General features: G+C 37.9%; 1 protein-coding gene across 4 annotated transcripts in view; it reads left to right on the top strand.

The window, feature by feature from the left end:
* NSD2 (nuclear receptor binding SET domain protein 2) overlaps nucleotides 1-22,809 on the top strand; it is a 77,400-nt gene extending 54,591 nt beyond the window's left edge. For 3 of the 4 annotated variants that reach the window (XM_042807710.1, XM_042807707.1, XM_042807708.1), the window contains 13 exons: nucleotides 7,021-7,152; nucleotides 8,214-8,337; nucleotides 9,330-9,530; nucleotides 10,206-10,385; nucleotides 11,430-11,586; nucleotides 12,315-12,520; nucleotides 12,959-13,062; nucleotides 13,322-13,591; nucleotides 13,687-13,803; nucleotides 16,137-16,278; nucleotides 16,972-17,078; nucleotides 18,702-18,906; nucleotides 19,990-22,809. In XM_042807710.1, the coding sequence (XP_042663644.1) occupies nucleotides 7,021-7,152; nucleotides 8,214-8,337; nucleotides 9,330-9,530; nucleotides 10,206-10,385; nucleotides 11,430-11,586; nucleotides 12,315-12,520; nucleotides 12,959-13,062; nucleotides 13,322-13,591; nucleotides 13,687-13,803; nucleotides 16,137-16,278; nucleotides 16,972-17,078; nucleotides 18,702-18,906; nucleotides 19,990-20,258 (2,214 nt within the window). In that variant the 3' untranslated portion in view covers nucleotides 20,259-22,809. The remainder of the gene's footprint in view (nucleotides 1-7,020; nucleotides 7,153-8,213; nucleotides 8,338-9,329; nucleotides 9,531-10,205; nucleotides 10,386-11,429; nucleotides 11,587-12,314; nucleotides 12,521-12,958; nucleotides 13,063-13,321; nucleotides 13,592-13,686; nucleotides 13,804-16,136; nucleotides 16,279-16,971; nucleotides 17,079-18,701; nucleotides 18,907-19,989) is intronic. The other variant, XM_042807709.1, reaches the window with a different exon arrangement.
* Nucleotides 22,810-23,464: the final 655 nt, after the last annotated feature.

The following is a 23,464-nucleotide window of genomic DNA, read 5'->3' as shown; positions in this document are numbered from 1 at the left end:
AACTGGGTCTATGAGAGAAGTCTTAGTGAAGCTGATAAGCACAGAAGTGTGAATGTTGTTCACTTGCAATTGCAAACACACAGTGAATAGTATTTGAAACTTGCTTCTGCTCCACGAGGCACGAGGTTTTGCCTTAACAAATACTGATGCTGTAGTCCTTTAGGACATCCTTTAGCCAGGAGGTTACTTAGAGGGAAGAAAAAAAGATTCTATCACCTTCCCTTCCCCACCCCCCAGATAATGTTGAGCCAGCAAAGATGCTTTTGTAGATCATATTTTAAAAATGAAGACTTAATCCTAAACCTAAAACAAAAAGCACATTTAATAGCCAGGTGAACAGCTGATTGAGGGCCAGTCTTGACAAGGAGAGCAGTTGCATTTTATGTTCTTACTATGGTGACTTCTTAAATTCTCAGGCTGAAGATTGGATGAGTACAGCCTTTTGTTTTCAGACCTAGAATTTCTGAACCTCTGTTACCTTGGACCTATAGTGTAATGGTCTTGCTGACACTGAGAATTACTATTTGATTTTGGAGCTGTCTGAGAAAGGAAGTAGAAAATTTTAAACAGAAAAAAAAATTGTTTTCCTCAAGTGGGTGAGTAGATAGAGCAAATGTCCACATAAGTATTTTACTTCATCCTCACCTGCTTCTTTGAAACACAGCATCATTTGAACATTTAAATTCTAAGCTATCCTTTTTTGTATCACGTATCAGTATGATTGAATGCCAACTGAGAAAATGACAATACCTATCTTTTTTTTTTTTTTTTTTTTTTTAAGAAGTGAAATTTCAACCATCCAGCCATGGAACTAATGACACCATTTGCTGCAAAATTCACCCACGTGATTCTAGAAATATGCAAACTGAGTGTGCATACCAGTTTGCATCCAATTTTTTTTTTTTTTTTTTTTTTTAAAGCCAGAGGGAATGAAGAATTGGCTCGCATTTCTGCTGAGGTGTGTGACTGAGACTGGAATCAGGTACCTGGTTGCAAAAAGTGCTTAAAAAGTTGTAGTCTTGAACTCAACATGTAGATGTACTGAATGGTGTGAGAAATGCTTATGTATGTTAGTGCTTATTCTTTCACCTTTGAACGCTGTAACTGATGGTGCAGTGAACTATGCAGTTAACTGAAACTCAGTGTTGCAGCTGAGGAAAGTCTTGCAGTAGAAAAAACATTTGAGAAGTGATTTTGTATACAGTGCTTCTGTCAAATCATCTTCCTGCCCCCTCCTTAATCTTTTTAGAAAGCTTCAATCAAAAGGGAAAATTAAGAATATAAACTCACAAAACGCACATAGGTGACTCAAGTTAATCTGTTTTAATACACTAGTGTCTTAAGTCTTATTTTAAATGTATGGAGTTGCACACGTGTCCTCCTCTTTTCTTAGCCTGCCCAGTAGCCTCCATCAAAACCAAATTCTTACTTAACGTAATCATGAGAAGGAAACTCCGTTATCCCACAAACAGTCCTTGCATTTGTATGCATTGTGTATCTTTTGCACAGAACCAGGAGAAGTAGTCCAGGAAGCAGTAAAAAAAAAAGTAAATCTCATCTTCCTATTTAGCAATTAAACAATTACCCAGTATTCAGTGGTGATTGCTGCTGTGATCTAACTTTATACATCAAATATTGTAGTATGCAAAGCATCTTCATTTGGTTAAGAATTAATGCTGAAGATTGCTTTTATAAGCTTTCTTACATAGTCTTTCTAGAAATAGGTCGATGTTTGTCTGAAAGAATCCACTAAACACTTATTTTGGTTATTGTGAACAGGGAATTTTAGCATATACAAAAGGCTCAGTTCAAAAGAAAATTAAAAATTCTTTGGAGATAGGAGGTCTTGATGTGCTGATTCCTGTACAGTTGTGAGTCTGAGTAGCCAAAAAAAAGTTGAAGTAGTATAAAATGCACGATCAAAATACCTTGAGATGAGTAGACTCGATTCTTAAACTAATGACACATTGCCACAATTTATATTATTTTACAGGTAAAAATACAGCAATAAACCCAAAGAATTTACAGAGATGCCAGTATTTTGTCCCATTTTGACTCAGTAACAAGTATTTTTCCAATAACAAAGCTGTAGAGAACTTGGAAAAATGCAGTTATGTGTCTATACATGTTCCCTTCAAGTCTTATGTGTCTGAGTAGTGAATAATAACTGATGCATGTAGGAAAGGAAGGATTGCCTTGGGAATCTGACTGTAAATGTGTTGCTTCTGCAAGCAACTGTATTCTGAACCTCAATAATCCCTGAAGTAAGTTCTGGCCGAGCTCAAATGAAGAGCAAAGCTCCTCATGATTTCATTTTTAGGCCAGGGTCTTTTTTTTTTCCCCTTTCACTTATGTGCACAGATACACAGTTTTCAGTAAAAAGAACCGGATTTGATTTCTGAATTACCACCCAGTTGCTCACTGTTCATGCAGTGCAGCATGAACAAAATAATATTGACGTTCAATAATTGAAGGAAAGCCTGATGTGCAAAATGTAGTTTGATGGTGCTTGCAATGATACTAACTTCAGCAGAAGGTTATCTTTGTGTTGCAGCATCGGTAATTACTAATGAAATGTGGAGGTAATTGTAGAGTTTGGGTACAATTTCATGGCAAAATCTTGTCACTTGTTATAAATCTGAAGTGAACAGCCTTGCCTTCCCCCCCCCATATTTGGACTCTTAAAAATAGCACTTAGCCTTTTTGAGAAAGAAGAAATTACTCATAATGTAAAACAGAATAAAATAGCAGAATAGTGAACCGGCAATTGCTACAAATTGCAGATTAGTTTTGCCACTAATCTAAATGTTGATTACTTTGAACCTTGGCCTGGATATCAGAAGAGTTAATTACATGCGATTTACTTTGCTAAGGAGATTATATTACAAAAGTAAGGACAAGTCAAGCTCTGGCATGATCACAATGGAAAGATTTATGTTTGTAACTTAACAATTAAAGAAACAACACACACCCACCCCCCCAAACCTGTGCTGCTTTTTATTGAATTCTGTGATTTGGTCACTTGTATGTGAACTATTAGACCTTCCATTATGGAAAGTTGTGGTAACAAACCACAAAAGCATTATGTTGATTTTTAGAGGTGGCTGTGTTTCATATCAGCGTGAACTGATTTCCAACAATCGTCTTGTAAATTATCTTTAGTTAGTGAAACTCAGCTGTCCCCTTGGTGAACCAGAACATGTTAGTTCCGCTGCAGCTTGCTTGGGGTACTAATATAGTTTTCCCAACCATCTCATGCTGTACTTGTCATTAGGTTGTAAGCCCTCTCTGAGAAACATTATATGAAGGTTGTCTCAGCCTCTTCTATACAGGCCTGAGGGGATAGACTCATTTTATTTCCCTGATATTTCCATTGGCTATTCTGGGATAACTTCAGGAGCTGAGGTATTGCGTTCTGGCTCTCTTCATAGAGGGAGATTTCCTAGAACAGGGATTATTTGCAAAGGGAGATGGCTGATAGAGAGTGCTTCGCCTTCTGCAAGATATAAATAAAATGAGATTAGGATCAAACTCTGAATAATCCTGAAGAAATGCTACTCTCTCTTATAACAGGGAATCTGGTAGCCTCCCCCTTTGCTAGCCCCCTCAAATTACCAGTGTGAAAACTCTCAGATAATGGCAGAGTGGATGCAAGCTGTGCATGAGTTACATGTAACGTGGCTGTTGGATGTGATAGCTAAACCTTTGGTCATGGTAGCAGGGATCAAGAGATGTGTTCTGCAGCAGCAGCATGCATCAGGCAGTAGAAGTATATTGCTGAGCTGCTTGTGAATGTATTGATTCTTAGTTGCAACAGCCGGGAGCTGCTCATAAGATATCCAGGCCTGTCTGTGCAGTGCAAAACTGGTGGTTAATAGAGCATTTGATCCGTGAAGTGTGCGAGGCTTCTGACAGCCGTCAAGGAGAAATCTTGAAAGACATTCAGTCTAGTAGCCATACAGTTAATGCACTAAAGGTATCTTGTTCATGCTATATGTGTTGGTATTCATGCTTGAAACACAGTATTAATCTATAGGCGGGTGTAAATTGCCAAGTTTTATCTTGAATGGTCTAATAGAATCCGGGGTTTGTGGTTGCATTTCTGATGTGGAGTTTGATTCTCGCCAGCGCTGTTCCTTTTTGGCTCAGTAACTGTTTAATTTAAATGAAGGGCTGGTGCATTAATTCTGAGGCAGTAAAATCTCAATGCTGTAGGAAAATAGTTGTCAGCCTGTGGTTCACAAATGGCTGGGACTTTGTGACCTATATCTAGGGGGTTTCTGAAAAACTCTAATCTGCCAATTCCATATAGAGGTCTTCATCCTTCATTTGAACGTTTTACAAGTATATAAGCCAAAGAAAAGCTAGGATACCATTACTTTGAAACAAACATTATTGTCTTGTGACTGAATATAACTGTCACTGGATATGATGTTTCTCTGCTCTGCCTTCAAAAGTAGTGAGCTGAGGGAAGAGGAGTACTTTTCTCAAGGGCAAGACTCTAGCTTTCGCTGTTGGAAAGAAGACTGTCTTAACTCTTAAGGTGTGCTGCACAGATGGCTTTTCTCAGGGTTTTAGGTGTATTTTATGGTGTGGGGAAAAGATGGGGGACAACTGTAGTGTCAAGTTAACATAAGACTTCTTGCCTTGTATACAACATAGAGTACTTTTTTTTTTCAGTAGAAAAGTAATCCAGATCTAAGGACTTCCAGCTTATTTTTTCTGGTTTGTTTTTTTTTTTTTTTTTTCTTTTCTAACCATGACTAATTTTGGCTAGTTGAAACAGGAACATAATGAGGTACTAAAAATGTTAGTGCAGTGCAGTGCTTAGACTAATTAATGTTTCTGCGGGAATAGTTTAAACAGAAATAAGCATGTGTGTAAGTCTACTTAAACGGTAAGGGAAAGTGGTTTTGTGGTTTTGCCGAACTCCCACACTACCTTTATCTGCCCCTTCCCAACAAGAACTAGCTGCTCTTGGTCATGCACTCAGGTTGCATTTGCAGTTTACTATTTCACAACTCCTTCCAGGGGACAGAGATCCTGATGCCTGAAGAAAGCAATGATTTTACATGCAGTTTCTTTTAACCACTTCTAGTCTGGCAGAATCTCCAAATCACTCCAGTTGTAGAAATATTTGTAGGTGAATTGTAGGTACAACTCACTTTGATAATATACATGTGTACAGAGGAAATGCATTCACACCCTTGCAAGTAGTTTGGGGAGGGGAAAAAAACACCACCAACCAACATCTGTCAATCTGATCCAATTTACAAAATATTTTTAGACATGACCAAGGAAAGTAAATGTTAAAAGGAGGAATGCGAGTTAGCTGGCAGCAATGGTGAGAAGTCATCCCTCAAATCCCGTGTTTCTAAACAGATTTTATGAAGACTAATGCTAGTCCTGGTTTGGCTTTACATTTTTCTCTCTGATTGCAAAATAAGTCACTTCTAATAAATTACACATTACGTGGAGATTGGCTGATAGGGAGGTTGCATGTAGCTGTCTCCATTACTTGTTAAGCTTGGCCATTTTTAATAAAATATGTTTTACTATAGGTAAATATGAGATCATATGTCTGAAAACAGAACACAAATTCTTCCTATAGAGAGTGGTGTCTTTATCCTGGCAAAGGACTACTGGCAAAATAATCTCTTTAGTACCGTGGCAATTTACAGTGACTGTCAGCACTGTATTGAAAAGACTTAGAAAGATCCTTACACAGCAGAACAGAAGTGGTGACGAAGAGTAGCATGTTGGTTTGCTTTGGATATTGTACTTACGAGACTTGTAATTGGCTATTGCCTCCAGTTCTCATGCCTAATTTTTCAACAACCGTTTTAAAGTGCAGATAAGTTTTAGAGAAAACCCACCAAAATTCTCTCAATGCTGGAAAAAGTTCCTTAGGGAGAAAACTGCAGAACATTCTGGCTTACCAAAAAGGGTTGAAGTGGTCTTAATTGCAGCATGCTTACACAGGAGGAAAATGTCTGGTTCCATTTAATGTAGCTGCAATTCCTGGAGAAAGTATCATCAACTGTGAGTTGCAGTTAGACAACTCGGAAGGGACACGAGGCAGTATTTTTGATGGTATGTGTGAACGACCATTAGAACAAGCTCAAAGAGCAGTGGCATGTTTCTTTAGCAGTTCCAAATTGTGATCCTCTCCTGGAGAATGTATTTAGTAAAACACAACTCACTGAGTACCATCTGGAAATAACAGTATGAAATCCTGCATCTTCTGGTGTAACATGAGATAAGACAGATGACTGGGTTGTCCATCCCCTCCCTAAATTCTATTGAACTGAATCTGCCCTTTTTTTTTTTTTTTTTTTTTTTTTTAATATGTTACTTGCTTTTTTGGTGTTTTGTTTTGTTTTTTTTTTTAAAGTAAATCATGAATATTTTTAAAAAATCCTCCATCTTTAATACATCTAGATCTGTTATTTAAGATTTATCCATAACAGGTCTATCTTTTAATTTATTGTTGGCGATAACATTCCTTAAGCATATTCAGAGAGCCACCTTTTTCTTTCTTCCTCTCTTCTATATACTGTTCCCACTTTCTTGGAGAATATTTGGGTCAGAGACTTTAATATGCAGCTTGAAGTTTACCAAGTTTCTTTCTAAAATTAACTGTTACCCTCATAAAACACATATTCAAACTTTAAGTAAGGGATTTTGAAGATAGCCTGGTGTTACTGGCGAGGTACTTCTATCTAACTGTATTACAGAACTGAGTTTAAATAAAATGCCGTAGTACAAAGTTTTGGTGTTTTGTTTTGGCTGCTGTTGAGTTGTTGAGTATGATCGTTATATAGTCCTTTTGATGAGACTTCCACAAATGCATACTCTGTTTTTAACCAAGATTTTTTTAAAGGTGGGGGAAACAAAACCGAAAGACTGTGCCTAAATCTGGTAGTCTGAATTGCAGTCTGTTTGTTTCCTTCAGTTGATATTCTGTACAAAATTGACTGTACATGACTGCTTTCTCTAACACGTATGTTTAATCTTTAGATCTTCGATGGCCAAGGAGATGAGCGGTCAGAGTCTCCCTATGAAAGTGCTGATGAAACTCAGACTGAAGTGTCTATATCATCCAAAAAATCTGAGCGAGGAACAGGAACAAAAAAAGAATATGTGTGTCAGGTGAGAGGTGGTAGCTGGGACAGCGAGCCATGTTTTCTGAGGTTTCCTAGAAAAGTTGTTTTTAAATGTGAAAATTACAATATTAGGCCAGAAACAGGTTTTATCATGTGTGTCTGAGGTATCTGTTAGTGATGAGAGTGCCATGCCAGTAAATGGAATTCTTCATTCCTGATTATTTTTTTTGTTGACCTCCAATAAATGACTTAGCCTTTCTGCTTGAGTTTCCAGATCTCTAAGATAAGCGTAATTTGTATTTCAGAATGAGTGCATGAGTGTTGCCAGGTAACTCGTTAAATGATTGAGAAGAGCTGCTCGCTTATCTGTTAACAAAGAGGAGGAAGTAAAACCCAGTGGGTTTTGTGCTGCTGCGTGCATCAGAGGCTGCAGTGGCACGTTGGTAGCAGTGTGCGTGTGGCATGCGAATTGAAAGCAAGAAGCTTTCTCAAACCACTCTAGAAGAGTTCTTAGATTATTGAATGATAACACAATACAAATGGACAGATCAAATCTGTTTCCCGAAGACTGGGCATGCAGTTCCATTACCATTTCTTGTGCATAGTGATGATGAGGTTATTTCTATCATTAAATGTTGGCTAATCCCTTAAATTCTGCCAGCATTATTGTTCGGTTCATTTTTAGTTATGCATGTGTCATTGCTAACCACTTGGACATAGAAGTATCATTGTGCCACCTTGATTAATTTCCTTTTGCCAAGGAAAAGGAAAATAAGGATGCTTTTTTAACCCTACTCAGATGCATCAATGTGCTCAGGAAAATTTTCTTTAAGCTTTTTTCTTTTTCTTTTTTCTGCCAGATTGTATTTACTCATGAACCATGGTTCTATGAGTGATATTTCTAGTGGTTTAATGACTCTTATTATCTGTTTCAACTGGAAGCCAGGGCATGTGATGATGCTTGTAAAATTATCTTTCACTTGTTAAATTTGATTTCAACAATGGGAAAATTGATTTTGAGGAACAATATATGAAAAGGAATAAAGAAAACAGTTTTTTCCACGTATGAACTTTTCTTTAACATTCAATGCCTTTGTGTTGTAAAAGCTGTGTGAAAAAACAGGTGATCTCCTACTGTGTGAAGGACTTTGCTATCGAGCTTTTCATGTAAGCTGCCTTGGGCTCTCTGGAAGACCAGCAGGAAAATTCATTTGTAGTGAATGTACATCAGGCAAGTTTGTCCCTTTATATTAATAAAAAAAGAAAATTTGTAGTTTTCCCATACCTTGTTCTAGAAAATCCTCCTGGACATAGTATGTATCTTTGGGGAAACTGTATTTATCCTTTGGTGCCTGACAGGGTGGGAGTTCATACAGTACCGTTAAGTGTGCCATGTTTTAGAAAGCTCACTCTGTTTTCAGTGAGAGCTGTCTTGCAACTTGACTGAATTCCTTTGCCTTAATAATTGCAGAATATTAGATTTAAAGTTTGTCACAAAGACTTAAGAAATTCTAGAAATAAAAAGAGCAAGTGAAACGTTTTAAGTCCTTTTTCAGTCCTTTGTGTGTCTATATCAATCTTTCGCTCTTCCTATTAAAAGACTACCGTATTGCTATTAATTTCATTTGCTTTTAATCCTATAATAACTGCTTGAAAATTATTAATCTTAAAACTTTACATAAAAGATTTGTGTTCTTGCTCATAAGCTCAGCTCAGTACACATGGTAAACCTTGTTGGAGCAAGGCTGCTTCAAAATAAAGCTGTTCTAAGCGCTCCAGAGAGAAGATTAGAGGATGATTGTCTTTGATTTGTGGACCTACTTCAGATTTCACAGGATGACAGACAACCCATCATCCTATTTCATTGCTTTAAAAATTAAATAAAAAATTCACAGTCGTACTGGCATACTGAGGCTTATAAATAAGAACGTAAAAGCAGATCTGTGAGGCTTTGGGTGGTGTTGTGTACACTTTAACTGTAATGGGTTTACATTGTAACTTTTATTTTATCTGTATCTGAGCAGATCAGTATTTAACACTAAAGAGTTAAAGTAAATAGATTCCTGCATCAAATAATAGAATGTGGTTTAAGGAAAAAAAAAAAAAAAAACACATAACAGAAGCAACTCCCCATGCATAACAAAAACTCACAACAGAAGCATTTTAAATTAATGTGCTTGGATGAAGAATTAGTTACATTATTTTTATTACTTTTGACACTAGGTGTGCATACCTGTTTTGTGTGTAAAGAGAGAAAGGCAGATGTGAAACGCTGTGTCGTATCCCACTGTGGAAAATTCTACCATGAAGCTTGTGTGAAAAAATTTCATCTTACAGTGTTTGAAAACAGGGGGTTTCGATGTCCTCTCCACAGCTGCCTAAGTTGTCATGTTAGTAACCCCTCACATCCACGAATTTCAAAAGGTAGTTTCATTTTACGTTTTTATGATTGCTGAATTAAGTCTATTTATGCTATGTTAAGGTAAGGAATCTGTCCACTTAATAACTGCTGGCTGCAGTTTTTCAGGCATACATGCACTTGATTGATTTAGAATTTTTTTTTAAATAGTAATTGAATAATTTTTAGTGAACAGTAGTATTTAACTTATCTGTGTTATATTTTTTTTAACTAGCTTTCAGTTACCTATTGTTAACCGTGTTTTCTTCTCAAGAGAGAATGAAATCTAGAGTGCGTACGTGATGAGGAGAGACAGGCTGAGCAGAGTGAGGGCGAGACGTGGATGTACAGATACTGCAGCAAGGCTCTCTGACTGTGGAGACCTTTGATTCTGTGCATATTTTTAGCTTTGGGCAACATCTGTAGACAAAATTGCATGACTGAGGAAATCTTGTGTACCCTGGTGTGCATACTTAAAGCCTTCACATTTAAATATTACAGTGCTTTGAGCTCGGTGTAGGGTTCTTTAAAAACCTTTGTTAATTCAGTTTTGTCTCTAAACGCAAATATGCAGACTTTGAAAACATAATTGATATATTTTTGTGGGTGTATAGGCTAACTCGGGCAGCACTACCATTTTTTAGCTCAAATAACAAATCAGTTTTGTTCAAAAATAATATGGCAGTATTCTGCTTTGCTAGGAAAGATGATGCGTTGTGTTCGCTGTCCTGTCGCATACCATGCTGGAGACGTTTGCATTGCTGCGGGATGTGCAGTCATCGCTTCCAACAGCATTGTTTGTACGAATCATTTCACTGCCATGAAAGGGAAAAGTCATCATGCGCATGTCAATGTGAGCTGGTGCTTTGTGTGTTCAAAAGGTAAACTGATGTAAAACTCTTTCATAAATGCAACATCAAAACGTTTTATTCTTCAATTTACATTTTATTTTACTAATCTGTTTATAGAAAATTATTAGAAACGCAGCATATTAAGTTAGGCTCTATTAGGTATTGAAATAACTTCAGGTTGGCTTGTGCTTTTTCAAGGTTTTGAGTATCCATTTTTTGCAGATATAATTTATTAAAGAATGTTTTTATTTGAACTTCATCCAGCAGCCAGAAGCCTGATGTAATTCCTTACCAAAGACACATAATGAGAAGTATTTCTCTCTTCTTTCCTGTGTTCAATGTACTGAAGCTTTTTGTGTTTCCTTACTGCTGATACATAATATTAAAACGTAAATATTTTAAGAGTTGTTTTTAGTTTAGCAGCAGACAGCAAATTAAATCACTATTAGTTGTTGCTGGGAGTGCCACCAATTAAGGGTGTTTTGTTTTATGTTTTACAATACATTTATTTCTCATTGAAAACAACAAAATGCATAGTGCCGATGTAAACTTTCACTGCTACAGTTCACTGATTCGCTAACAAATTAACATGCAGCATAGCAGCTTTTAAGATGCAGCAACTTTTAACTTGATAATTCATGGAACAAACTAACAATCCCATTCCCTCCCCCCCTGGGAAAAAAAAAAACAACACATAAGTGAAATCTGTTGTTAAAATTTTGCATACAGTGAAATATTAATATATATTAAACTATGTTAAATATATTGTAGTCATTAAAGTTAAACAAAATAATTAGAATGTGCAGTGCGTTGTTCTGGCTTTTTTATCGCTAGCTTGCTTGTTATTTTGTATGTATTACTAATCCTAGTCTGCCGGGTGTTCAAATTAGTAAGGATCTTTTGGGTTTTGTACACAGCTAATTAATACGTATTTGTTGCAGGCCAGCATGTTTCAACCATTTATATTCTAACTGAACCTACCACGTGTGTATCACGCTGCTTTGAACCTGGTTGGAATGCAAAACTTCTATTTTTATCAAGCTCTTTTTTTTTTTTTTTTTTTTTTCTCTGAAGGAGGAAGCTTGTTGTGCTGCGAGTCATGTCCTGCAGCGTTTCACCCAGACTGTTTAAACATTGAAATGCCAGATGGGAGCTGGTACTGCAATGACTGCAGGGCAGGGAAGAAGCTTCATTTCCAGGATATTATTTGGGTTAAACTGGGAAATTACAGGTCTGATGAACTGATTTATTTTGTTTTATGGTACTGGCATTTAATTAAGGATCATACAATTGGTTGCTCCTGCAGGCCAGCCCTGCTGCACAGGTTTCTCATTCCTCTGTGAACTAGGGACCCCATCTCCTTGCAAGCTGACTTGTAGCTTCACTGTTGCTCTCAGCCAAGGCATTATGCATATAGGACTTGCAGTCGTCTGACATCTGCTTCCACTGTCTGAGCCTTAAACCCCTTTTATTTCAGAGATCTCTTCGAATAATTAAGCTGGTATAACCTGTAATTGGTTAAATTACTACCTTGCAGGCTTCCAGATAAGTCACTCAGGTTGTCACTGTTTTACACTTCATTGAGATTTGAGTGAGATAGAGGTGGGTGGGGTTTATCCTAGAAAGAGTTAATAGCTATTATCAGCTGTCTCTTGATCTTTGACAATTACAGTGATTGCAGGCCTTGTTAAAGGTTATGTTTTTGCTAACCAGATACAAGGAGTTTTATGTGTTTGCTTATCTTGCAGGGGTAGAAGTCCCACAGATTTGAGTGTCCTACTTTCCTTTTCTAGTCCTGTCTTCTCTCATTGCCTAGTGAGTGGAGGGAGGAAAGGATTTTAAATCCATTTGAATCTTAGAAATAAAGTTACTGCTCTTTAGGGTGATTTTGTTAAACTGTTTCTTGCAGCAAGAGCTTGACTAAAATGCTGTATTTTTTTATTTGTACTTCTGTGCTAGATGGTGGCCTGCAGAAGTTTGCCATCCGAAAAACGTTCCCCCAAATATCCAGAAAATGAAGCATGAAATTGGAGAATTTCCTGTGTTTTTCTTTGGTTCTAAGGATTACTATTGGACCCACCAAGCACGGGTGTTCCCTTATATGGAGGGAGACAGAGGGAGTAGATACCAGGGGATCAAAGGAATTGGAAAAGTCTTCAAAAATGGTACATAGCTAAAAGTAAACAAAAATAATCTTGCTATATGCATGCTTTAGTTTTTTCACACATAGCCTTGTTTCTGGTTTTGTACATTTGTTTTGAATTTTAAAAATTGTTTTGGAGTCCTGAGCAGCAGTCACTCTTACTAACTTCAAATTAAAGCATTATTTTCATGGCCTGTAAAAGACTAGCATCTAATTGGAATAATTTCTGATGATGCTTAATTTCCAAAAAGGAAATTATGAGTGTAACTGAGAGACAAAGAGTAGAATTAATATATCTGTTAAGAGCATTAACACTCCAGAAGTATTGTTTGCAAGAAAATTGAATGATGAGACTAGGAAGTAGAAGATGATTCTTTAACACACATGGGAATGAGCAAGTCAACTTGGGAGGAATAACCCTCTTTCTAGCATTTCTGTTGATACAACAAATCTTTTTTAGCTTTGCAAGAAGCTGAAGCTCGATTTCGAGAAATAAAGCTACAGCGAGAAGCCAAAGAAACCCAAGAAAGTGAACGTAAACCTCCACCATACAAACATATTAAGGTAAGGTTTGAGGAAGTTACACTGGATATTCAGAGGCCTAAGCCAGCACTGGAGAGGAAGAGCTGAGTGGTGAGATGGGGAGGAGAGGTTGTAGTGATGTGCTGGTGTAATTGTCCTTTTACAGTCATGAGATGATGAAATTTTGCTTCCATTGGAACATCCAGTGTTGCAAAAACATATTAGTAATCACTGTAATAACTCTTACAATAAATTCAAATGTTTTAAAGTGATTTTTCAACTATATCGATGTATTATTCAGGTGAATAAACCTTGTGGTAAAGTGCAGATATATACTGCTGACATTTCTGAGATTCCCAAGTGCAACTGCAAACCCACAGATGAAAATCCTTGTGGCTTTGATTCTGAGTGCCTAAATCGGATGCTGATGTACGAATGCCATCCACAAGTTTGTCCAGCGGGAGAACAGTGCCAAAACCAGTGCTTTACAAAACGTCAGTACCCTGAGACAAAGATCATCAAAACAGACGGGAAAGGGTGGGGTCTGGTTGCTAAGAGAGACATTAAAAAGGTATGAATCATTGTTGCCTGGCAAAGAATTGGTGACTTGTGATGGTGTTTGTGGGTTTGGTATATACTTTACTAGTGATACTTGGTATCTTTCAGGGAGAGTTTGTGAATGAGTATGTCGGTGAGCTGATTGATGAAGAGGAATGTATGGCAAGGATCAAATATGCACATGAAAATGATATTACCCACTTCTATATGCTTACTATTGATAAGGTAGAGTATTTTGCATTTTTTCCAGTTATTTAATTCTAACTTTTTTTTACCTCTTTTCCTCCTGTTGACCACCTTGGTAGGGCACTCTGCTACCTTGATGTTCTAGGGTTCCGTATATTCACAATGTTTTCTTTTGTGCCTGTGTTGTGGTGTAACCCCAGACAGCAACTAAGCCCCATGTGGCCACTCACTCTCTCCTCCCCTGTGGGATAGGGGAAGAGTAAAAGTGAGAAAACTCAAGGGTTGAGATAAAGACAGTTCAATAGGGAAAGCAAAAGCCACATGCACAAGCAAAGCAAAACAAGGGATTCATTCACCCCTTCCTATGGGCAGGCAGGGGCTCAGCCATCCCCAGGACAGCCGGGATCCATCATTCATAACGGTGACTTGGGAAGACTAACACCATCACTCCAAATGTCCCCCCCTTCCTTCTTTTTCTCCCTCACTTCATATGCTGTGCATGACGACATATGGTCTGGGGTATCCCTTGTTGGGGTCAGTTGGGGTCAGCTGTCCTGGCTGTGCCCCCTCCCAGCTCCTTGTGCCCCCCCAGCCACTCGCTGGTGGGGTGAGAGGCAGAACAGGCCTTGGCTCTGTGTGAGCCCTGCTCAGCAGTAACTGAAACATCCCTGTGTTATCAGCACTGTTCTCAGCACAAATCCAAAACACAGCCCCATACCAGCCACTGTGAAGAAAATTAACTCTATCCCAGCCAAAACCAGCACAGTCTGCTCGCTCCATTCTATATATATTATGCATTTCATTAGTCTGTGTCATGTGATGAAGTATATATTAATGTCTATAAATCGTACTTTGTTGCTTGAAATCAAGTGCAACAAAAGTGTTTTATCTGCCTAGTCTTAAAAGGAAGTATGATGTTTCAGGAAATAGTAATGATACAGTTGAAAGAATTACTGTTAGAAATCCTCTTAGTAAAATTACAACAACAAAAAAATTCTCACTTGAGTGTGGAATATAGTTGTGAGACCGTGTCCTATATTAGGCATTTAATCTTTTTGCAACTATCTGTCCATTTCTTTGTTTATAGCAAAACTAACTTGTGCTTTTGTATAAACTTTTCTGAAAGCACTATCTGCGTTAGTAGCCAGCCAGCGGTCCACAGATTCATTCTTCAGCGAAGTAATCCAGCAGATTAATTAACACAGCAAAGTAATCCAGCATCTGTGGTTCTCTTTGCACACCTCCAAGTATTTTGTACTTGAGAAGGGGAAGAATGTTGACAATCCAGACAGCGGGGGGTATTGGTTATATATATTGTATTGTTTCAGTCCCAAAACAGCTATTTAGGAGAAGAACAAGAATTGGCTGTCAGTCTAATCCCCTTTCTTTTGCCCAAGACTATCCTGCTCTGTATTACCACAGCTACTGCTTTCTTTAGTCCTGTAACTGAGGAGCTCCTGCACAGGAATTATGAACTAAGAATGATGAAACCATGTTTATCTGAACACTTAAGTTTCTCACCCCTCTACTAAACTGATACACAACATCAGTGTGTTAAAATATCTGAACTGAACATATTTTGGACTCTTCTGTAGTTAATAAATCCTCATTGTGGTTCTATCTTGCAAAAATGCCTGTGCCATTAGGAGGCTGAGCTGTACATGCAGTTAGAGTGGCTGGATGTATGTGTGGATGTATGTGCATATAGTCATGACAGTCATACATGTGCTTTATAAAGGAAGCTATAATAATGTTTTACAAGTAAGCAAAGCTTTCTTAAGGAGCCTTGCAGAGAAACACAGTTCTGGCTATTTCAAGACTTTATTTTGTTTATGTTTGGTAGAGAAATTGTGTATGGGTGGGATTTTTTTGTTTACCAAGAGCTTGTTTTTGTTTAAACTAGGCTGATTCCTCTAAAGAAAGCTGGTGAGAAACTAGTAATCTCTACAAGTAATCATGCAGTGACTTGCTAAATACCATAAAGCACAGTATGTGTAAATGCATCACAGCTTTGTGAATGCAAAGTAAAAGGTAAATGGACTGAGTTTGGGTTTTGAGGCTTTCTGGAGGGAGGGAGTTCTTTAACACGACCACCATAGCGCTCACAAAAGAACACTTGTCCTGCCATGTGGCTGCGATGGGTTCTGGGAAAATGTGAGCTAGAGCATGAGTATTGCATTGGGAGTGTCACATTCCAGGCCATGTGAGACACTACAGTTTTCAATACAACATGTACCATCGGTTTGCTTGTGTGCTTCTGGGCAGCAACACCATGTCTGTTTTGAATGCAACTACTGAAATAATTTATGGATTTATTTTTTTATATGTGGAGGGAGAAAAACCATTCATTCTGTTGTTGGTTTGATCTCCAGGACCGTATTATTGATGCTGGCCCCAAAGGAAACTATTCTCGGTTTATGAATCACAGCTGCCAACCAAATTGTGAAACTCTAAAATGGACAGTAAACGGAGACACTCGTGTCGGCCTGTTTGCTGTGTGTGATATTCCTGCAGGTATATCAGCTTATGTTGGTTTTGGCTTAATTTCCAAAGTAAAACCTTTTGTACAACTATGGGTGGACAGTCATGGTTTAATTGACTCAGTGCAAATATTTTTGCAGAGAACTCAGCACACAGAAGAGATGCTTTGCGATCTGCCTTTTACTTTAATGGTTTTTAACAGTGAGTCCCATGACTGCTTTTTGCTGCTTGCTTTTAAGGGAACACCAAAGAGCCTGTAGTTAATATCCATGCATTCACTTCATGTTGTAGAGCCTAGTTTTTGTTTTAGACCTCTCAAACAGTACTTCTGCATCTTTCCAAGTGAAGATAATAAGCTTAAGGAGCAGATGTAGGAGGCTATTCAAAGTATATACGTTCTGGTTTGTGTACACACATGCACACACAGTCATCTATCTATCTGTAGCTGTATCTAGCTGTATAGATATATATAACCTGTGGGTGTGTAGACCAGACACATGCAGTTTTGTGAAGTCAAACCAATTTATTTTAAAATGTAATTGCATAAGACATAATGCTGTATTGACATCTAGTGTTTATGAGCAGTAAAGAGGGCGAAAATCCAGTGGTGATAGATCAGCAAGCAAGTATAAAACCAGAAGACAGATAATGAAACCTTTATTTGTTTGTAATAATTCTGATAGACTTTGTCCTTCATAATGAAAGGGTATGTCTTATCTCACTCAGGGACAGAGCTGACTTTTAATTACAACCTTGACTGTCTGGGCAATGAAAAAACAGTCTGCAAATGTGGTGCCCCAAACTGCAGTGGATTTCTTGGGGATAGACCAAAGGCAAGTAATATATCAGAAGATTTTGACAGTGTCTTGTCTAGTAGCCTTGTTTTTTCTTTTGGCGTATGCGTTGGTGGACCAGTTTTATGTGGTGATAAGGGTTAATGCAGCTTGAATAGATGTTAGCTGTCCTCTGAGGGAAAAGCTTACTGTTTCCTTTGCTGGAAAGATTCTTTTGCCAAATATAACCCTGGTGCTAAAGAATACATTTTTATGCTATAATAGTACAGCAGGAGATACTGCTTTGGAGAACCCCCTAAAATATTTTCTCCCACTTTCTCCTATGAGAAATTAATTACTTTGTGTCCTGAATGAGGAATATTGCTAGCTACTGGAGCTAGCTTCTGAAATCAAAAGAATATTAAAAAAAGGGGTTGCAGAAGGAATAACCTTCCCAATCCCGTTTGAAGTATGGGAAGGGGAGGGGTTGTAGGAGCTAGGAACTGACTAAGAACGAGCCTAACTATAGTCAGTGAGGTTATTCTGACATTGTCATTTATATTTCTCCCATCTAAACTTTATAATATTATTATTTTGTTAAGATTTGTTTAAAAAAAAAAATCAGAAGAATAAAAAAATTTCAAATTTGAATGAGGAAAAAGTTATACCAAATTACATCAAGAATTGCTTGTGTGATTTGTGTCAGGCTAATTAAAAACCTGTAATCCAGCAGAAGCTGATGGGGCTTCCTGAAGGCTTGGCACAGGAGTGTGAGAGAAGGCACAAGTACATTCACAAGAGAAAAAAATCTCACCTGTGGATGTGGAAAGGCTGCATGCACCTTCATGTGGTCCTTCACACTGCTCAGTATCAGGCACTTCAGAGGGTGGACTTAAAATCTCCAGCTGTTTTTTGTTAAGGGATGGGCTTAGTTGAGATTTCACATAAGCTTGTGATAAATTTCTGCAGACAGCCATGAAGAAATTAAATTAAATGAAATGTTAGAGTTCAGTTTTGCAGGGCTGTCTGCATTGGTAGAATGGGCTAATTTTAAAGAAAGTGGGCAGTGAGTACTGGGGTGAGGGGGAGACAATGATGATAGGGATGTTGAAAAAACAACCAGAATGAATTTTATATGATTTGGTGAAGGGAGAGTTGAATGCAAGCAGCAGAATGTCAGATCGAAATAGGGATAAGATTTGTTATAGTATTTTTAGCATTATGGGCACAGCTACAGTTCCTGAAATTCTGCTGTCCATTCCTGAAAGAGAAGAGTGGTGGAGGCTGGTTTTAGTGATTCCAATATGAGTATACACAGCTGGAAGAGAAAAACAGATAATGAAGTGGTCAGTGGTGCGAGAACAAAATGGGGGTAAATTAGCTGCAAGTAGGTTAGACTGGAGATTGGAAGACCTTTCTTCAGTGATGATAAGACAGTGGAAGAACTTTCCAGTAGAAAGGGATTGTAGGGACAAGATCTGGTTTCAAGATGACTTTTCACAAGGGCCAGTGTGGGGTTTTTGTCAACACAGATAGGTATGGTGAGGCACTGGGCAGGTCTGCACCAGCTCAAATTTTTGCCTGTGTGCACAGTCTGCCAGGCATGCCAACAGTTTTGCTAGGTTGTGTAATATCTTTTCTTTGTGAAACTAGCATTTACAGATTTTCATCTTACTCTTTTAGAATTCTTCCACTAATGCCTCAGAAGAAAAAGGCAAAAAGACCAAAAAGAGAACACGGAGACGCAGAACGAAAAATGAAGGGAAGAAAGAATCTGAAGATGATTGTTTCCGTTGTGGTGATGGAGGCCAGCTGGTATTGTGTGACAGGAAATCTTGTACTAAAGCTTATCATCTCTCCTGTCTTGGTTTGGTGAAACGTCCTTTTGGTGAGTCAGCTTGCCTCTTAAACTTATGTAAATAAATAGCTTGTGCAGATAGCTCGTGTATTGCACTGAAACCTTGTCAAGAGTGTCGTCCTGAAAACACTGTTTTCTTACGGTGAGAATTTTGTTCATGCATCATGTAGGAGCTCTTCAATGCCAGGGGAGACAAAATGGAAATGCATGCTAGACCTTGGAGCAGGCCTCTCAGTACTTATGTTCAGGCTGAGAGGCCTGCTCCAGGGTCTAGCATGCATTTCCATTTTGTCTCCCCCAACACTTCTTGGGTATGGAGACAAAATGATGACCTTCCTCCTGCCTTTCCAGCAAAATGAGCCTTCTGTTTTACAAATGTAGGTAATTGATTACATCGCTCTGTAGGAGCACTGTGGCCCTGTCCCAGGAAAGTTGATTGTATCTAAGACATGCACATTCATGAAGCCAGCTGAGTTTGAGCCAAAAGAGTAGCAACAGCATCTGGAACAAGGCAAGTAGGAAGATGTTAAGGGCAGCAGACATCAGGTTGCCATTCCAGATAACACCGGAGTTACCTAGTTCCAGTCAGCCATGTCAGGTGGAATATGAAGGAATGAAGCAGGCAAAACCTATTATCCCAGAAACAAGTAAAACAAAGACTGGTAAAACATGCTGGGGCAAAAGAGCATCTGTAGGTAAAGTGCAGCAGCTGTCCCTGAGCAAAGTTTGCAACAAACAGGTGAGCATTGTAACAGTAAGCAGCAGCTGACTGGATATTTGGATACTCTACCAGCCTGGAGAACTACTACCTGCAAGTTCTATAAAATGCCTTAAAATTTTAAACTCTTTAATTAAAAAAGAGTAAAGTCTGAATAATTTCTGTCTGGAGTTGATTGCTGTATTTAAATGAGAGGATGTCAAGTCTGCTACTTACCGCTGTTGGTTGATCTTTAGAAATAGCATTTTGATTTTTGAGATTAGCCACGGTAGCTGCTGTCTCATCTTCCTTTGTTAGGAAAGTCATGCATTGTTCAGCTGCTAAAACACAAAACTTCTTTCAGTACGATGACATGTTTTACTCCCCACTTATGCGCTCTTTGTTTTTGATCGCAGGAAAGTGGGAGTGTCCTTGGCACCACTGTGATGTTTGTGGCAAACCTTCTGTTTCTTTCTGCCACTTCTGCCCAAATTCTTTCTGCAAGGAACACCAAGATGGGACAGTACTAAATTCTATGTTGAATGGACAGTTGTGCTGCTCTGAACACGTTCTCGGGGTGGATTCAGTTGAAACTCAAAAGACTGAGAAACCCCGCAAAAAACTGAACAAGTTGAAGCCTAAGAGAAAGCAGAGGAACAGATGGATGAGAGCTGAATGCAAATAGTCATGGACTGCAGTTTCTACTGCCAACACTATCTTGTAGATAAGTTGTGAATATGACCAGGGAAGGACACAGTTTTACATATATTCTGTAAAGGTTATGGGGGGGGGGGGGGGGATTTTTGTTTTATTTTGTTTTTATAAATCCACTGAGCCAACCACAGCAGTCTTCTGCTGCTTCTGCACTGATAACGAACTGCAAAGTTCAGAAAATTTCAGGACAAACCAAACTTGTTACTCAGCATTACAGTTACACTTGAATTGTTACGAATGTAAAAGGTTCCCTCCAAAATACTTTCGGATTGGAGGTAGGTTAAAATCAAACCAGGTAGGTGTAAAGATAGGTTTTTGAGATAGTATTTGTCAACCAACAGATGTTTAAAATAGTATATCCTTGAAAGAAGTTATTAGCTTTCAAGTCCTTTTAAGTAAGAAATGGCTTGGTCTGTGGTCCCAATGAGATTTGCTTGCCTTGTGTGTTTTTGAGCAAGTGCTTGAATGCCATTTATGCGATCCAGATGCGTATCTCGCTATAAACCACACACATAACAATTTGTTTGTGCTCTTATAAAATAGCTCTCCAATGATTCTTAAACAAACTTGGTTTTAAATATCCTTCCACCAAGAAATATAGTGCATGGTGGGAAAGGCACACCCTGTACCAGAGAGGGGAATTCTTAATTGGTAAGAGATTTTTTTCTATACTGTTTTTTCCTGTATTTCATTCCAGCAAAATAGAGGTGACTTGATCTTGCAGAGCTGTACAAGTCTGGATTTAAAGGGATATTGTCTTGCAATCTAGGCCCAGTACTCTAGGGGTTTTATGTTTTAATAAAAATAACTCTTACTAAATCTAGTATTTTAAAAAAATTACTTGATTTCTATTTTTTTAATGTCAAGTAAAACACAGAGGCAAACATTTCTTTGGAATGCTTGGAGTTCAAGTATTACAACTTTGTGATAAGGCAAAAAATGCCCAACAAGGAACAAAAAAAAAAGAAAACAACATGAATGAAACAGAAATTGAAACTTGACTGAAGTGCAAAAACTAAATTCAAAACAACTAATTAAAAGTGAAACAGATTTTTGAAGAAGTGCATAAGGAACAGTTTTAATATGAAATTTAGCCTGACACTGTTCCTTTTGATAAAGTTTGTATAAAACTGGCTACTTGACTTGGCAGACTAAAATTATTCTTTGCTTTTTTAGGAGCTCTGCTCTCGACTATCGCCACTTTGTTGTGTTGGCAAAGCTGTTCTGAATTCTTTGCTCCCATTAGGTTCTCACACTTGCAATGAGTATACAAGATATAGTATTGATGGAAATAATATTAGAACTAGGAAAAAATGGTAAAGAAAAATGTCTTTACCTGGTTTCTTCCCAGTGCATGTCATTGGTGTGTGATTAGGCAGTGTAACAAGTAAGTTTTGACTTGTGCCATTGTTATCTAGCCTATGTAAACACAATGTGCGCCTTCATGTCCATTTAGTAATTTGTGTACGTTCTAGCTTAGTTTGCCTTTAATAGTGCAGAAACTCTGTGTAGCCCTTTTGAAAATGAAGCCTTGCTATATCATGAAAGTGTATGTTTTTTTCCAAAGTATTTCTTCAGGATTTGATTGCAGATTTAGTTTTTGGAATTATCAAAATCCCCATTTGTTCCCAACACGTAAAAACTATTGGTTTTATTAGAAGATATTAATTGAAAAAGGTTTTAAATGTAGCGCTGCCCTATCCTGAACTCTGGTTTCTATTTTGTGGCCAAACTGCTTTGTTCCTTGAATCAATTTTTATAAACACTGTTGGAAGGTTAATTTTTTCAAATAATTTTGAAAAAATAGCACAGTTTAAAACAGGGGGAAGTGTTACATGTTTGCATTTTTTAAAGTGGTATGCCAAGCCGTGCACTCAAGCTAAAAATCAAGATTTCTTAATTGATTTTGAGGGAAACTTTCCCTCTGCTATAGATATTTGTTATACTAGGACTGAAGCATAGGCCTGTGCCTAAAATCAAAACCAAAAAATGGTATTACGTATGTTTCTCTAATACTAGTTTTTGAGGGGAAGAAAGTGGGAACAGGTAGTAAAGCAGAAAGATTTTCCTTATTGCTTTTAAACAAAATGAAGGAATTTGATGTCATTGGGACCATTCTTTGAATACTATACCATGTAAGGAAGGCTTTATAAGAATACCTTTAAATAAGTTATTATAAAATTTTACCTTTACATTCCATTGCTTTTATAATTTGTTAATTTTTTAGTTGTTTTGTTGCGTTTTCCTCTTCATATATAGGTGTAACAGCTCTGGCACCCCGGAACAGTTATGCCCCAGGTCCTAAAGAGGCAGATACCCACTTCCAGAAGCCACCATCTCAGATGGTTACTGATTGTCACTGCTGCAGTAACACCATCCATTTTAAGATCAGTCATGGAGCCTGCAACTCCCTGCCTGCCTTCTCAGGTGGGCTCACAAGCACATTGAGTATGGCAGAATGCAGGACAGCCACCCATTTTGTATCTGTCTGTGGGTAAATAAAGACTTTGGCGTTCAAAGCAGTCCCTCTCAGCACTCTTTTCGTAACGTTAAATTTACTCAAACAGATCTTAGCAAGTGGCTGTTTGACTTTCTGCTTCCTTCTACCTCTTCTCTGCTCTTTACTACTCAGCTCTTTGGGCCAATGAAGGCTTGCATCAGTGAGACTGCAAACTAGGGGTTTGCTTTTGAGTTGCTAGGAATTCATTCCTTCTGCTGATCACATACTTTGGAGATGGATCTTTAAAAGAAATGTGGATCATGTCCTCCCATAATATGTACTGACCATGTAACCCCACGAGCTCAGCTAAGTCACTCAGGTGATGATCTGGTAAAATTTTTGTTTCTGAATGAGGAAAGGTGGGTTTTCAGTGTCTTTTAATGAAGGCTTCTGTACGTTACTCTGCAGCACTGGGAAAATAGGCTGAAGTTTTGTTAAAAAAAGACAACAAAAGAAAAGTTGTTTCACTGTTTTCCTTCTCCCACTGTTCAAATACAAGGGAAAACAATCTTGAAAAATTAAGCTTTCTCATGATGCAACTCAATACATTTTGGCATTCAGTAACTTAAAAGATTTTCTGTTATAAATTAATCTAAATAACATCTAAGTATGGCATATTATGTGGCATTAAATTATGTACTTAGTGTCTTGCCCATTGAAGTAGAAAGATGTCTTTC

This window comes from Tyto alba, unplaced genomic scaffold, assembly GCF_018691265.1.
Source record: "Tyto alba isolate M040663 unplaced genomic scaffold, T.alba_DEE_v4.0 Super-Scaffold_6, whole genome shotgun sequence".
In the NCBI taxonomy this organism is placed as follows: domain Eukaryota; kingdom Metazoa; phylum Chordata; class Aves; order Strigiformes; family Tytonidae; genus Tyto; species Tyto alba.
The sequence above is the reverse complement of the archived record's forward strand: the minus strand, read 5'-3'. Positions and strand labels throughout refer to the sequence as shown.